Source organism: Falco naumanni, chromosome 12, assembly GCF_017639655.2.
Source record: "Falco naumanni isolate bFalNau1 chromosome 12, bFalNau1.pat, whole genome shotgun sequence".
Classification (NCBI taxonomy): Eukaryota; Metazoa; Chordata; class Aves; order Falconiformes; family Falconidae; genus Falco; species Falco naumanni.
Genome location: NC_054065.1, coordinates 16,362,863 through 16,380,201, shown reverse-complemented (window position 1 = coordinate 16,380,201; position 17,339 = coordinate 16,362,863). Strand labels below are relative to the sequence as shown.

Below are 17,339 nucleotides of genomic sequence, written 5' to 3'. Positions count from 1 at the left end.
ATTAAGATCTTAAACTTTTACCTACAGTGACAACTGGAACATCCTGCTAAATAAATAAATAAAACATAAAAACAAACCCAAACCCCAACAAAACCCTCAAACCTTTACAGCTGACAGATCTTTTCTAAGCTATTCTGAAAAGCTAGCCACTTCAAAATACTTTATCACAAAAAAACCCACTATTTTTCTGACTCCACAACTTCCTAAACTGCCAGAAACATTTCAGGACTTGAACAAGTTTGGTGTTGGGCTTGTTGGGTTTTTTCGGCCTCACTCATTATGTAAGTTCCCCTGCTTGGAGTTTGCATGCTTCTGGCAACAGGCTGCTACTCTGACATAGCCAACACACTGAGGAAAAGGAACACATCCTCAATGGTACTTCATTTAGTACTTTTGAATGAGAAAAGCGTACAGCAAAAGTAAACCACAGATTTCTGGGCACAGGCTGAAATGAAAGATTCTTAAGAGACATGTATCAATGACACCTCCTCTTGATAAATCTCCTATACACACACAGGTAACATTTATTTTCACGGCCTCTAGATTGTACAATTTACTGGCTTCAGCTACTACAAACTATTCTGTTTCGAAGGTTGCCAGTACTAACTTGCACAGACTCACTTCTAATCTAAAATCTCTATGGCTCATTATAATTGCATGTTATAAAGTTTGACTTTAAACTATTAACAGATGAAACCTAGACAATCTTCGATGATTTGATATTCTGTTTAAGTAATTTAATGCTGGTACAATAAGCAATCTAGCAAATATCATACTGACATCTCCTTTTAAAATTTAACCTATTTGCTCCGAATGCTTACACACATCTCAAGATAAGGAATGCATTACAGGATACAGTGCAGGAAGTTAACTTTCTGTCACACACTCTTTAAGTAGTATAAGATTAATAGCAATCTATGTATTAGCTTAAAAGAGCTCTATGGAAAGCATATCCAAAGTACTGTGAATTATGAGAACTACATACTATCTCAGGATTACCTGCAAGTCTTATAAACTGCCAGTTTTCCTATTTGTGAAAGAGGTAAAATGACAGCTGACAGCGCAGACATGACAAGCTGCATGTCTTGTACAGGTTCATCATCCTATGCAATATAGAAGACATACGTATGTTATGACAGGATAGTCAAATCGTATACAGTGCACAGTGGTCTATGCTCTTTTGAGAGGCAGCTGCTTAGCATACTGTGAAACAGTCTAGAATGAAAAGATCAAGTCAGATCTGGACACTAATTCATTCTTGCCATTGAGTTTGTGACTTTAAGACACTACACATCAGGTTCCAGTCAGCCAGCTACCAACAACATCAAATGAAGTTTAAAAGCAAAAGAAAGCATTATACTTTTTCAGAAGATTTAGCTCATTTTTTCAAGTTAAATAGCAGAAGTACTACTTTTTATATAAGCATATTTGTGTTTTGACATTTGCAGCAATTTTACACAAACTTTAAACGCTGTCAAATAAATCAAACTGCTAAATCACAACAGTAAAGAAACCAGCCTGGAAAAAAAATATCTCATTTGACCCTGCACATTATACTTAAACGTTTGTTTGTCCTCTACTAGATTACTCAAACATACACAAGTATTGCAGTCTTTTCACAGTACTCGGAATTTGGTCTACGTCATAAACAAAAGTTGCACTAAAGTCTTTTAACAGACTTCCAAATGATGAAATCACAGTAAGGAAAAAAACAAGTATGTTCTTATCTTTCAGTTTGAACTTGAGGATAAACCTTTTCCATTGACAGTCTTACACACAACTGTTTGGCCCCTGGCAATGTGTCTAGACAATGTCTGTTATTTGTTTCAGTTTTAAAAGATATGCACTAAATACAATGATCATCATAAAAATGCTCCTCAGAAAAAACACGTTTGAAGATTTTTTAAAATCTTCTACACAGAAATTAGGTCTGCTTTGCATATTTCCTTTACAATTTAATAGTAAAAAATTATTGGAAGGCTGCTGGTCTCAGCATCATAGCTAAATTGGTCCAGATATTAGCTGTTTGCCAGGGCACAACAAGCAGGTACATAAGAATAGGAAATGAATACTTCAAAAATTACATACAAGAAGGTGGTGGTAATCAGTGAACATCTTATTTAGCCAATACCTAAAAAAGCCCAGGGAGATGAAAGAAAAATACTTAAATGTGTTGTTTTCAACAGCATCACTGGCAACATACTCCAAGTTCCCTCATATTGTGCAATCATACTAGTTACATAATACAGTACAATTTGTAAATTATTAAGCTGGAGATTTTTAATGAATTATCATTAAGATAGCACGTGTCCCCATAGCTGACAGAATGAAACAAAATTTGGATGAGGTATTTTAGGTGCTAAGTCTATTACCTTCATTGTTACTGTGGCATGCATGGTATCTGTAAAAAGGCACAAATGTGAACTAGAGACTGACTCTCAAACCCCACATGTACAGTGAATACTTTAATTTATAAAATACTGTGGTAAAAATTATAAATGTTGCAACCAACAGAAAAGAATTTAAGCCAAAATGAATATGCTCATTAAAAATCCAACTGCAAAAAAGGGAAAGATAAGGTATAATAGCAAACAGATACAGATGTTAGGATTTTCCTGAGCCAAAGCCATGTTCTCGTCACATTTTAATGAAACTTTAATGAAAGGCTTATCAGTAATGAACCTTGCAGCAGTTTGAGCCACCAGCTTGATTCTGTAGTTGTTTCAACACCTGAAATTTTCATTTAAGTCAGACAGATTTGCATAAGAGAACAAAGTAAAAGTGGATATGAAGGTCCACATTCAATTCAAAGCCTTTGTATTAAAGTATAACTTTGTATAGGGAAAAATAACAAAAGGGTGCCTTTTCCTAAATGTACTTTTTCAGTGTAAACCAACATTTCTTTTTGAACAGTTCTTTAGCATAGAAAATAAAGAATGACACTTTTTAATTCGATGTGAAGGAATATGCCAAGAAAACTTGTGAAAAAAGATTTATCTGCTACAACCATTACAAGGGGTATTATGTTTTCAAACAAGTAACAACTGAAGCATTTTTAGTAGAATTTCAGAATTCAAGAGACAGTGTACTCTACATTGCTCTTTTAATCATTCTCACTCTTCTTCATATAGTCCGCTATTCTGCCTTAAAATGCACACACACTTGAACTGTATTTAAACTTAGTGCAGCGAACACCTTTAAAATAAACTGGTAAACCCACCTCTCCAGCCCATAACAACATATCTTACATTATTCCTTAAAAATTTTATTCTTTATAAGGAAAAAAGAATACTCTTACCCCCATCAGGACAAATCTGACTGAGTAAGATCTTATGATTCCAGAGTGTATTCTCAGTAACTCCAAAGATTTTTGTAGCACTACAGACTGTTCTGACAGCTGACATCCTCAAACCTGCATACTGGCTTACTATATAAAGCTTTACAGTCACAACTGTAGTGTGATTACCTACTGTCATCAATAAAAAAATTCAGAAAAGCATGACAAATCATTGGGGTACTAGGAATGATTGATGACGCAAAAATAATGGTCTTTCAATATTTCACCAGATTTTAATGCAAGTAGTATTATTTAAATATCAAAAAAGAAGATGGCAGAGAAAGTATAACACGGGTTTGAACTTCGGAAATCATTACAGAGAACCTACTGCACACTATAAGGCTGGCTACAGGCTAGAACATACTTCAAACACATTAAATTCTGCAGTTAAACATTAAGCTGTTAATACACACTAACAGTCTTCAATTACCGACTGCTCTTCCACCTTTCAGGGTAATATATTAACAAGTACCTCCACTGCATCAATAGATGCTCTACCATGTACCATATTCCAGCAGGTAGCATTGAAGCCGACATAATGGAAAATAAACTCCTATTTTATCGCAAAAAATCAAAAATCTATTTAAGTCAAATGTCTCATCAAAAAAAAAAAGAAGATCAGACATCAACAGATTAAAAAAATCTGCATTTTTAAAAATAATTTTATTAATTTGGAGTAGAGAAAGCATAATTATTTTAACCACAAAAGAGGAGATTCAATTCTACCTGCCTTTATAGTGTTGTCATATGAGATGAGGTTCATATAGCTGATAATGTCAGAACACAATAAAGGCACCAAAGGTAACAGATCTATGACTGCTACGGAGCCCTTTCTGCCATAATCCATGCTGGAGCCTGAGTCGAGCTATTTTTCTGCCGTCAACAAACACTACTGGAATAACACAGTATTTCTTCTCCTGTGGCTACTCATCCAGACTACTCGCCACCTTCCTACCACAGACAGTTAACCTGTCAGTTCACATAGTAGAAGTCTGTGTAAGAAAGCCAAGGACTGATCAAGAAGGATCTGCTGTTGTAAAAACCCAGCCTATTACATACAAAAATACATTAATTTTAAAACTCCAAATCTAAAACAATTAATATTTTAGAAGTGTCAAAATAAAGGTAGAACGGGAAACCTTGATTCTGCTGCATTCTGTGCTTGCTCTTCACATCACACAACCTATATATGCATGCAAAATACACTTTTTCCTTCAGATTAATGAATCATTCAGTACTTGGGGCAAGCAGCGCTCCAGGAAGCAGTTGTGGAGCACTGATGATTTATCCACAGTATATCAACCTTGTTTAGAGAAGACAGAAGTTGTTTAGTGAACATGACAGGGAATTACAGTAAGGAAGAGTATGCTGCCATTAAAATGTTACTCTCCAGGAACAAAAGTAGAATCTGTTTCTATCACAGGGTTCCTATACGACAACAGTTACTTACGTAAGTCATACACCACCTTCCAACTTCCAAGTCATGCAGTTTCCCCAGAGGCTGAACAGAGGTGTAAGACAGACCTGTGACTGAAGCTATTTAACATACTGGGTATGCACTTGTCCTGAATTTCTTGACTACTTAAAACTTGTTCCTGGAAAGACCAATTAAAAATTGTTCCTGGAAAATGTGGCACTTGGAGTTCTGACAGCACAGTTTACACCATGTTCTCAGTCTCCTTTCTTCCCCACAGAGCCTTTCAGAAGCAAGTCACAGCTATCCTGCAGTCCAGGTGAGCCATTGCTGCATCCTGCTTCTCAATGACATCCTTCCTGAAAAGGCCATGGCCAACCCTCTTACATCTGACTGGAAATGCTCCCATCAGGAGAGAAGGCTCTGATGAGAGACAGCAGCTGGGAGAAGGACTGCTACCATGAACACAGGAAGAAACTAAAAAAATTTGGATGCTTTTGAGAAAGTTAGGTGCAGCCTCATTACACAAACAGTAAACAGTCTACAGAAGGTAAAGAAATCATAGGACACTGATCTCAGACTACAACCAAAAATCTGAGTCAGATTATAGCTGGGTCTGCCTTTATTTTCATGTTTCTTGGCTCAAGACATCTTATTTAGAGAAACGACTCATACTTGCAATTGTGATCCAACAGCAGCTGAAGACAGTTCTAACAATAAGATGAAAAGGAGGTAATGGGATCTACACTGACATTGTCATCACAGCACGAGTTGCTAAACATTAAGTAGCTGTTCTTCTTTCCAAACATTTAAAAATAAACAGCTGCGGAAGGAGGCAGACATGCAGTTTGAAGGAAAGATGGGTGTTGGTAACATCAGCTGACTCAAACCTTGTCTGCAGAAGTTCTGCCACTTCATTCTGACAGCAATGATAGACAAAAAGAACACAGGTCTCACTGTGTTCTCTGAATATAGTAACACTGACCTTACAATGGGCTTCCACAGTAACTGCTTGAAAAAGTGACTGTCCTTTTGCTGTGAAAACCACTCATTTCAAATTAATACATATTGGTAGTTTGTCACAAGGAGTCTTTTTTCTGCTTAGCAAAGAAAGAAATACTTTTTCCCAACTCAATACTCTATAGTCCTACTTTCTAAAGTATCTGGTCAAATTAGTGTTTATGTAAACAATGAAGCAAAGTAACCAAAACCTTCAGTTCGTGTCATCAGTATTTGCTTTCATTCCCTGTTAAGAAATGGTTATTAATTTGCTTTTCTTCTTCTACTGTCAAGACTACTGGTACAACTGGACTGTTCATTAAAAACCCCAACACTTACATAGCATGAAATTCCACAGACTCATATAAAAGAATTTTTCTGGAAATATTAAAATTTATTCCCCAAGATAATACCTTCACTGTGGTCAAGAGCTTGTAACTTACCATATTATACCTACACAAAACCCAGAACATCTACACTGCATGCCATCTTCTACAATAACCCAAATCCTGCAAGATCCTTTAGCATGATACGTGTGTATCTACTACCTGGTAAAATGGCACACATAACAGCAGTATGTCTAACATCACCTTTCCAAAACATAATGCAATCAGGTTTAGAAATGGTGGACTTTCAAACTCTTGGAGAGGAGGAGGGCAGGAAAGTCAGAGTAGTTACTAAGAACATTTCAATAATTCATACTCTCTCACAAATACTGTCAACTTACACATGCACTTTACCTTGAGAAGGTATGTAGGAATATTGCTGAAATCTACAGGCAACTTCAAGAGGAAGCGAGCTGAGAATTCTCCAGTCTGTGAAAAAAAGGTAACATTAATGAGACCTGGTGTCAAACAGAACCACAAATTGAACATTCTGTCAATGAAATATTAACCAGAAAAACGTGCAAGAGCTCATACCAAACAGAAGGGTTGAGATTTAAAACAACATTTCTCAATGGAATTACCGAAGAGGAAAAAAATAATCTACAGATTTCACAGATGTTATACAAGTAAACACCTTAAAACCCATAAAACATCATTGCCGGTAAGTCAACAGCAAAAAGTAGTCAGAATACAACAATGTGCCTGAAAAAATCAGACTACACTTTGTTGGGCCCTAAATATAGATCTCTCTTGGCTGTACTCATTTCCGGACAAAGGTCCGGTAAGAACTGCAAATGGTCTGAAAGCAAAGCTAAAAACCTGACACATTTATAAAAGCGTATAGACAAAATAGCGGTATCTTCACAAACATTGCAGGTATAAATGAGAGAATTTGCATTAAGGTGAGAATGTATCAAAAGTGTCCTCTGAATAAACACAGTGGAAAGAACTGAAGTAGGTGGTTTTATGTAATTAGTTTTCAGAATTATGTGACTCTTAACACCTAGACAACCATTTACTGAAAATTTGCCAAGCATCCCCTACACATTGCTCTTTTTTATGCATGAACTGTATGCAAGGGAAATAGAAAGGATTTCCTTTCAGTTTCATACACTTCCTTAAAACCAGACTTTGTCCACCTGGTTATGAAGCAATGAAGTTAGCTCTTTTTGAAAAACAAATGCATGCCTGATTTCCTCCATATTAATTTTTTGGCATCCCTATTATTTAATTCAATAAAGTAGCCATACAGCAGATATATTTGTCATGTAGATTTAGTAGTACAAAAAGCATTAAACATTTTGCATACATACGCTACTTAGTTACACAATGACAAACAACTTATAAAATCCCCCAGTACTTCATTATAACAAGCCATGGGACAAAGCAAAGCTGTACGAACATGCAGCAATCGTTCTTCCACAGCAACACTTATGTACTAGTTCACTATTTCCTGAATACAGTTACTGTATCAAATTTTCATTTTAATATTTTAAATGTCTTGCACATCCAAAGCAAGAAGAAAAATACTTCAAACAAGAAGTGTACAATATACAAATTTTAACAAAGTGCACATGCATCTACAGTGAATGTGTATATTGCAGTTCTCATTAAAAGGGTGAATATAAATACCATACTTGATTTAAACAGTATCATCTTTATTGTGTATACAGCTATACCTTGTGTTAAGCAAAAGCCTGTAATATGTCTAAAATAACGGAAGCGTTTTTCCTATAAAATGCAGCAGTGATCCATGGAAGAGATGTAGGGAACGGTGAGAGCGAACAGGGTGCCTGGGACCATGTCCAGATGGCATCTGAATTTCTCTGATGCAGATCCCACAATCTCTCTGGACAACCTATGCCAGTACTCAGACCTCTCAATACTCAAGGGCTTATAAGCCACACAGATATCAGAAGGATACCTTTTAGACCACTGTTCTACTACATGTAGATGATATCACAAGAACTCTACGTAGCTATGATGACAGCTTGCCAAAGGCTACAACTTTTGAAGAGGAAAGCATTTAAATTCACCTGTACCGATACTGAAGATAAGCCATATGCTTTTGCAAAATAGTAAATACTTTTGCCTCCCCTCTCACTTACCTGTGATAATCCATACATTGCTTTGATCTCAGCATAAAAGAAAACATAAAGGTTGTCACTGGCCATATACCACCCAAGCACAAGCCCTTGTAACTATGCTCCACCTCAATTGCTATGCATACTGATTCAGAAAGGAACTGGCTGTATAAAACACTGAAGAAAACCAGCTTCCGGATGCACGAGTCTCCCTGAGAAAGTACTGGAGGTGAAAGCCAATGGAAACTGGCTTTCCAAAAGGAATGGTAGCTGCTAAGCAGAACAACACAGGAATGTAAGTGATTGTTTGCTAAGCACGTTATTTTCTGTGGTACTGACATTAAATAAAACTGAGAGGGGAAAAATTCTACAGAACTGGATTCCTTCGATTATTTTATGCCTAAATTAAGAAAAGTTTTCACCACAAGGAACTAAGCACATATAGACAAAGATGATGTATTACGTAGATGTACAAAAAGCATTGCTAATATCAGTGCCAATTTGTTTCCTGGTCTATGTATCAGGCATGAACTAGAGATAACTCATTCTGCCTCCCAGTCACTATACAAGAAAAAAAAAAATCTTAAATGCAAGCAAAATCTTTCCAATGGTGCCTTGCCATTTAGATCATTTGCCAAAAGGGTTTGTGTGATGTTAGTTTGTAATCCACCCTACCGCCAGCTAGCTCAGTACTGCCCTTAAAATTTGCCCCTGGTAGTCACGCAATAGAGGCAAAGCAATTGCACATGGAAACACTATGCCACAAAAAGTGAGCATATATTAAAAGACAGACTCTGAACCCTTTCCTGATGACACTACTTGTGAGGACAGATGTCAGCTTTCTGATGATGCATTACTTATGTATGCAGAAAAATCACTGACTTCTTGTGCACGTTATAACACAAAGACTACTCTGATGACAGTCAGGGTACTCATTCTTTATTCAGAGTGAAATGGATATTATAACACTGCTTCTTGCTTGGATTAAACGCCCAAAAAATGCCATACATTTGCCATAAAATCCAGAACTTATTTCTGGTAAAACACCAAGTCTAATGAACTGGGATGGCCACTGAACAGATGAATGGCATCTGATCAAAACGTCAGCTGCTCCAAGATTTAGAAGAAAATAAGGACTTGCAGTTTAGATCTTTTACGTCATTCAATCAAGATTATTATACAAAGTCTTACTTCCAAAAGTGTTCTGGGCAGGCAGGGAGCAGTCCCTGTCCATGGTGCTTGCCTACCCAACCCCAGCCGGCCGGCCACAGGCATCAGGTCAAGTCAGATGAATTTCTGGTCACAGCACTGGGAGATTAGATAGTTAATGGGCATCTGTACCCACTGGTACTCCGTCAACATGAAGCTACTAAGCTAGATAATGGTTTACCTATTTGTCACAGATCTTGGAGAACACTTCAGAAAATGGGAGATACTGGAACCAAGATAAAAAGCAAATTTCTGTTCTATTTTGGGACACATCACTGAACTCAGGCCTTCTCTTCAAATGAAGTTTTTAAACTGATGCACTTAAGATGATTGCTTTCATAACCCTGTGCAAGGTTCAGTCATAGAAGTCTGCTGAGCTACTATTGGTTTCTGACAGACAGCAACAACAAGAATTTCAATGACTTCTAGGCAGAGGAGATAACATGCAGTTTACCTCTTGCTTTTCAGATAAACAGTCTTACTGCCCTGATCGTCAAGAATGAAAAGACAGTTTTAAACTATAGGAAGAAGATCTACACAAGTTTCATAGTTTTGAATTTCAGAACAGTAATAAACAAGCCTCTGTTGTGTAGACACCAGGTTCACAGAATCTCCAAACAATCTCTCGGAGTCTTCTTCACAGAGAATGTAAACTTGGAAAACAACGTACACACTACAGAAACCTCAAATACCTCTGCAGTGATTAAAAGGATTTGCCTCAAAATGTATTTAAGATTCATTTTGTTGGAATATTTTTAACTAACACAGCATTTCAAACACACAAAAAAGTTCTTTATTCAGTCACCAAAGACTAACGAAAGATTCAAAAAGCTTGAGTAGATATTGCTTACCTACTAAAAAAAAAAAAAAAAAAAAAAAAAAAAAAAAAAAAAGAAGGGAAAAAAACCCCATGTTTTCTACAAACTTGAGAAGCATTTTGGCAGCTGTCAAAAATTCTGGTAACATCTCAGTACAGTTCAGAAAGCCTTCTGCATTTCAATAAACCAGTCTGATGATATTCACAGATGTGGCAGTTTGTCATGTGAGCTATAGAGAATAACACTTAAGACCAAAGTGATTTCAATGATAAATTCTGATATATAAACATATAAGAGAGATCTGAAATTCTCTGACAAAGAAAATTTTACTTGGCTTAAAATAAGAAAGCCTAGATGACTCATCTATAAAAAGAAAAACAGATGACTGTAAGTACTGTGAATTGTAAAGCAAACACGCTTGCATCACCTGTAGCTTAAGGATGATTAAAGTGATGTAAAGCCGAATTCTATGCCCTGATAACAGGAATGCTAAATTTTCATCAATTTTTAGACTGCATCTATTTCAGAAGATGCTGCTTCTGAAGGCCAGTACATCTCAAGAGTATGTTATTTCTGAAAGCAAGAGGGGGACACGTTCAGCATAAACACAGATATTTCTTGATACCCAAACTTCCCATGATAAATATATCACCAGCTGAAAAAACCTGATTTTTGCAAAGCTTACTCTGTGGCAGAGATCAGTTTAAAAAAAAAAATTTGAAAATCAAATCACACACTAGCCAAAATGTCTACATTGCCAAAAGCCTCATTTCAGAAGGCTGAGATGGTATACATAGTGTTTCTACACATCATGGCACATTTCCCAGGCAAAGGATATAACTTCAGGAAAAAGATAAAACAGTTTAATGTCTGACTGTTGTATGAAGACATGGCCCTGTAAAGTCACTGCTCTAGCCTATCTCACCTCCTCCTGTCCTTCTGCAGAAAATAAGTTTCAGGTTTTTTTCTCTTTCCAGTTTAGGTTCTTGAAACTCATTATTTCATTTTAGACAAGCACCAGAGAGATATAGGCAGCTGCAGCTACCAACTAAATCAGCTCAGTCATAATGTGGAACCATGCCCTAATACATCCTACCCTGACTTGCCTGGGCAGGGTGTCACACCAACACTGTTACTCTGCCTCTCAGATCTTCAAGAGCTAGCTCAAACTTCCACATAACATTGTACTGTGCTGTGTAAATACTGTACAGGCTTTTCAATAGTTTTCAAAGTTTTCATCTATAAATTAGATGAACTAACACCAGGTTGAAAAAATGTTACTCACCTGGAAAATTAGTTCAAACAAGGTAGTGGAGTGACAGCAATGTACAAAACAGGGAGTACAGAAAATGAGTTGGAGTCAAATTCCTCATTGGAAACATAAAGCATGGAGATGCACAGAAATAACTCAAGTTTTCCAAGGCAAGAGCTGTATTTATTAAAATGAAAGAATCACTAAAAGCATTTTAGCAAAAATATTCTTAAAAGCTTACCCAATTGTTTTTTTTGCCAGCATAGATTTCCATATTTTCTCCATACTGGGGCTCTTCAAGTAAAGTCTGATACTCAAACATGAGACGAGAGCTCTCACGTAATCGGCTGCACTGAAATTGGTGATACTGCTGCACAAGCTCTTTCACAACAAGCAGGAGGCATTCAGGGTTTGAAGGATTCCAAGAAGCTAAATTCTGTTAAATTAGAGAAGAACAGATACCAAAACTGTTTACAGTTAATAGACAAGCACTCCCCCTTCCATACTGATATCGGAGGCACAAATGTATGTGGAAACTTTGTAGCAAAGCTAAACCATAATATTAAATGCACAAGTTGTATCATGCTTTGGAAGAAAACCAGGTCAAACAGCACAAACAACCCTTAATGTCAAATAAAAGCCCATACAGGGACCTACCAGAAAACTGATAACAAGGCTACTACCAGGCACAGATAGGAAACTATGGAAACTGCTCCATTATTCACACCGTAGGTATTGTATTGACAGAGCAAATGGGTTCTCTTCTGTGGCCTCAGCCTTGTGCTTTACTTCACCTTGACTGTCTTGTCACTAGTTGCCTTGCCTCACCCCCTTAACACATACGCCATGGACATACAAGCCTCTTCAATGCACAAAGTTTTTATTACAAGTTCACTGTATATCAAGAAACGTAGTTAACAGATATAAAATTGTTAATACAATGAAGATAACTGTGTCAGCAGCACAGTAACAATGTTATCTCTTAGTTTAACTATTCTAACATTGGCTTAGACCAGTCTTCAGTGCACAGTAAGTTTTATTCAGGAAGGTTTTCTGTGTTACAAACCATACCTAACAGGATCAACGTTGCACGCCTGTACGTGGTTGATCTAGAATGGATCAACGTTAAGGGCAGATGAGGACTCACCCTGTGCTCCTTGCTGACAGGACACGAGACAAGACAAGAGACAATCCTTCAAGTATTTCTCTTTTCACTACATTTGTTTCCCTCTGAAGTCATACATATTTAAGATGTTATCAAAATGAATTTCTCACTCTCAGCACCATCATTTCAAACATAAAAGTCTAATTTGTAACATGAAATACTTCCTTGAAAATCTTGGGGGTTTTTTGAGCTTAAAAAAAAAAAAAACTAAATCAATAATTTTTACCAAGGCATTTTTATTTCAAATCTTAGCACATGTTTTTTTCTGAAGTCCCCAGTCCTAGAGGGGATCAATTTTAAGAGCATCTCAGCTACATTTTACCCATCCCCTTCATCCCTTCTCATTTAATTTAGTAGCTACCAGAGAGGCAAAGAAATCTGTGTATGCATCACCTACATACAGAAAAAGACAAAAATGAAAGAAACACAATTCAGAAATACAATCTCTTTTCTATCTCATAACATGGCTTTTAGACCACTGTATGACTTTCAACAACATCATTTGTGATTTTTGAATGACTACAGCTGGCACTGCTGCATTAACTGTCTACACATCACTCATTCCTGTGATTAGGATTAAAAACATACATTCCTGTCACATGAAAATTATTGAGAGAAACAGTTTTGGAAGGCAGTACTCTCATTCTTCAGAAACACAGACATTCTTGCTTTGATAAAAAAAGAAAAAATTATAATCTTAGAGCACAGATGGAGCACTTAGGGGAATATGTACCTTTAGAGTACAGATTTGAAAAAGACCTGATGTTTACAGAATTTACAGCTTCACCCAAGACTGACAGGCACACACAACAGGACATAACTGCTGATCATGAATTACTTTGTTTTACATGGATGAATGAACAGTTCAATGAGCAGTTACAGGATTAAACTGTACTCCTATTCTCCTGCTCACTATGATTCTGGCAGAAAGGGCTGCTCAGCGTGGCTGAGACGCTATCCTTGAGCCTCTGCCTATAGAAGCTATTAGAGCATCACAGACTTCACAATTGACCATGGCTTGAAGTAAAAGTATTCCTCCTAAACAGTAAGAACACCTAAAACCCGGGAATATTATCACTACCATATCTTAAAAGGTAAGCTACATTCCAAAGTAAGCTCCTCAAACAAACACTAGAGTAACTGAAAGCCTTGTTCTACCTAGTCTGCCTGGCTAGTAAAAATTTATTCCCGAATGGAACCCATTTAAGCTTATCTGATTCTACAAAATACTAGAGAAAATTTATCTGGTAGACAGCATCTTCTAGGAAACACATTTTGTATCATGCAGTCTGAAACCAGACTGTGTATAACCTTAAATTTCCTGTTCCCAAGCTGCTGCTCAAATAAAGCATTTCCAGAAAGCCAGAGGATGTAATATGCCAGTAGGTATTGATATCAGCCAGACAAGTGGGAATAACCTTTCCTCCTAATGACATTGGTATAACACAATAGAAATGTTCTGTCAAAGGAAATGACCAACAATATTTTAAAAACTGACCTAAATGCAACCGAACCTTTTGTTTTTTAAATAACATTATAGAACAAAAAAAGAGCAAGAGGAAATCCATTGTCATTTGTCCAGCATGAAGCTAGAGTATCGCTCTCTTCAAAGAATTCAAGAACACTGCATCAAAACAGTGTTAATACTGTATTGCCTTAAAGGTACAGGAATTAAAATGAATTATTTGACTGTAGGATCCTTACTAAATGCCTTTCATTCAGTAACTAAAGATTCAAACAAAGTATGAACTGGTTATAAAAACAAATCACCTGGAGAGAAATTCAACTACCCACCCAGTACATACATCAATTACAATGGATTCTCACTGATGAAAGAGTAAATACACAACAGTTACAGACATTTTCTTTAATACAAATTCTGATTTAAATAAACTAATTCTTGACTTTAGAATTCTATCACTGTAGTGATTGTTATTTGGCAATTGGCCTTTACATTTCCATCCATTATGTTAACTTTGCTGAAATGCTATTCTTTTCAGAAGATCTAATTTTATAAAATTTAACACAAACACATCTGAATACAATGACATATTTATGTATGAAATTTCTTTTTACATATATTTAAGTGTTGCCTATTTGTCCTAAGCAGTAGGTTCATTCATCCGGAAATACTTTTAAACCATTATATTGTGACCCAGTTTTAACAGTATGTCAAAATACATGCTACATTCTCTCAGTTTAAAACAGTACCTTTTTTGATCTTCCTTCTATTTTTTAAATCAGAGTAAGCAACTACCTGTAACATACCTTGCTGAAACCTAACTAAAGCAGAATCTGATTTTTATCAAGTTGATGCCTTGTAGAATGCCTTCATCACTACAATTTCAGCATTATAATTATTCTTCTGAGAACATGCAAAGATTTGTCATTTTAGTCAATGAGAGTAGTGTCCCTGCAACAGTAAATTGACCTCCTTCTTTAGAGATGAAGGATCTTCTAAATAAAATTTTATTTAGCAATGCAGCATTGTATTCTCTATTAGACTTTGGAAACAGTTTCGATCAGAAAAACCTTAAACTAAAGGCTTTGGAGCAAAAAGAAGTAGTAGACTGTGCGCTTCATTTTCTCATTGCCTGAAGGCTGTATTCAAACCCTACCCAACATAGCTTTTTAAGCAACAGTATTTTCAAATATTTAAAACATGAGAAGAACAGAGCAAGCAACCATGGTTTCTGTGTTCTGTGGCTCTAAGTTTTGCCACAAAACCCAAATCTTGCATAAAAATTATGTTCTGAATGTAACTTTAAAATTATGAGTTTTAGTTGTTACAGCTTCAGAAAAAAAACATAAATAAGAAAACACACATAACCTCATTTTCTACAGCCAGACTGCTGGAACCCAGTAGGTATGAGAAGAACAAAGAAATAACCAGCAAATACGTAACAGCATAACACTTGTTCCTTTCTGTGGCTTCCATCAAAATCTCTTTCTGCTTTGCTCACTCAACCTTCAACTTTTCCCCTAGTAAAATTTATACATTAACATCATTTTACCAAAATCACATGCATGCTGAAAAGAGAGTTTATCTGAAATTGCTATAAAATTGCAATTAAAATTAATTTTGTATTAAAAAAAAAGCACACTGACTGGGGTACTGACAGGCTAAGTTACTTATTTCACTCAATAAATCTTTTCTAATTTGAAATGAGATTTCTGCAGACTTTCCAGAGAGTTAATCAAATTTTACAGAACAATCACTAATGCATTTAAAATAAAGAAATCCAGACTTGGATCCAATTCCTTGTCTTGTTTGCTAATAGATATCTTTAAGTGAACTCTGCAGGGCAAACTAAGTTACTCCAAAGTTAGCCAGCAAGACTGAAAGTGGCCCACTGCACAATAATATACAAGTATGAATCAACTCAAACTTTGCATCTGCAACTAGTTCTGCATTTATGCCCATCTCATATGAAGGATTACATGCACATCTCAGATTGGTTATGACTATATTTTAATGTTATCATATTTTTGTCAGCATAGCACAGAAGAACTTACCTGTCATTTCTGAGCACACAGATGGAGGCTCAATTAAACAATTCACTTCTGTCTAGACACCGTTTGCAGGTCTCTCCATAATCTCCACTAAAACTAGGAGGACCTCCACACTTCAGATCCTAATTTCAACCTTCTAAGTGGCTTTTGGCTTGGTCATACTGTAGCTCATATAACTTTCATTTTCTAAAAACCCCTGTTACCTCACCATAAGGAGTTTATTTTAGTAGTGGGTTTATTAGCCTCATAAGGTGACTACGTATTTCCTTGTGGAGACAAAAGCCTGGTAATGCCATCTGTGATAACAGGCTAATCCCTCTTGTTCCCGTTTAGGAATAAATTCAAAATGGTCTACAGGAATGAATTCAGAATGGTCTACATGAAAAGTAATGGACTGAGAACTTCCATATTATAAAAGACCACACTTTAGAAGAATCGTTGCCCACGTAGTTGTAGCTACTGCCATATAGAAGATGGCCAATAACTATTTACCTACCTGTGAGTAAGCAGGTACATAAGGAAGTTGAATATTCTTCTGTGGCAGAAGCTTCCCTGGCAATTGCTAACCTTTTTCATTATTGGAGTGAGATTCAGGAAAAGGTCTTTGAGAAAACAGTTATCTAGACCTTAAGAGTAATTAACCAATAGCACACTACATCCACTAACTTCGCCCTCCACCTCACACATTGTGGCAATATAAATGGAAAAATAATATTCAGTTATTATACAGAGACTAGTAGACCATAGGCATCCATTAAACTGTGTCTACATTGGAGAAACCCAAAGCGAATAAGGAAATCTGTTCTGAAGATCTGCCAGATATTAATTTAAACAAGCTCACCAAAGAATATTAATGTTCACTAAGTAGTATAACCCCACAGATTTTGTGGGGGTGCAAAGTCAATCTTCAAATTCCCTGGCTCTTGATCCTGTCTCCTGACAGGAGCTGGCTGCATAGTAACCGAGTAGTTTCATAGGGAGAGGTTTTTGGACCATCAGACACAAGCCAAAGTGTTGAGAAAATGAATTCACTTAAAGTATGTATAAAGAGACAGAGTAAAGATATTATAAGGCCACCCACAGCGTGCAATTTAAGCTATTTGAACAGTAACTCATTTAAATGAATAGCAATGACACCAACTGGACTTCAAAAAGATACAAG

The 17,339-nt window shown here is 36.4% G+C and overlaps 1 protein-coding gene across 2 annotated transcripts in view; it reads right to left on the bottom strand.

The window, feature by feature from the left end:
• The window catches only part of BABAM2 (BRISC and BRCA1 A complex member 2), a 169,435-nt gene that overhangs the window by 108,578 nt on the left and 43,518 nt on the right, over positions 1–17,339 (bottom strand). Inside the window, exons 5-6 of one of the 2 annotated variants that reach the window (XM_040612038.1) lie at positions 11,741–11,935; positions 6,491–6,565 (exon numbers count right to left, since the gene is read on the bottom strand). In XM_040612038.1, the coding sequence (XP_040467972.1) occupies positions 6,491–6,565; positions 11,741–11,935 (270 nt within the window). The remainder of the gene's footprint in view (positions 1–6,490; positions 6,566–11,740; positions 11,936–17,339) is intronic. The other variant, XM_040612039.1, reaches the window with a different exon arrangement.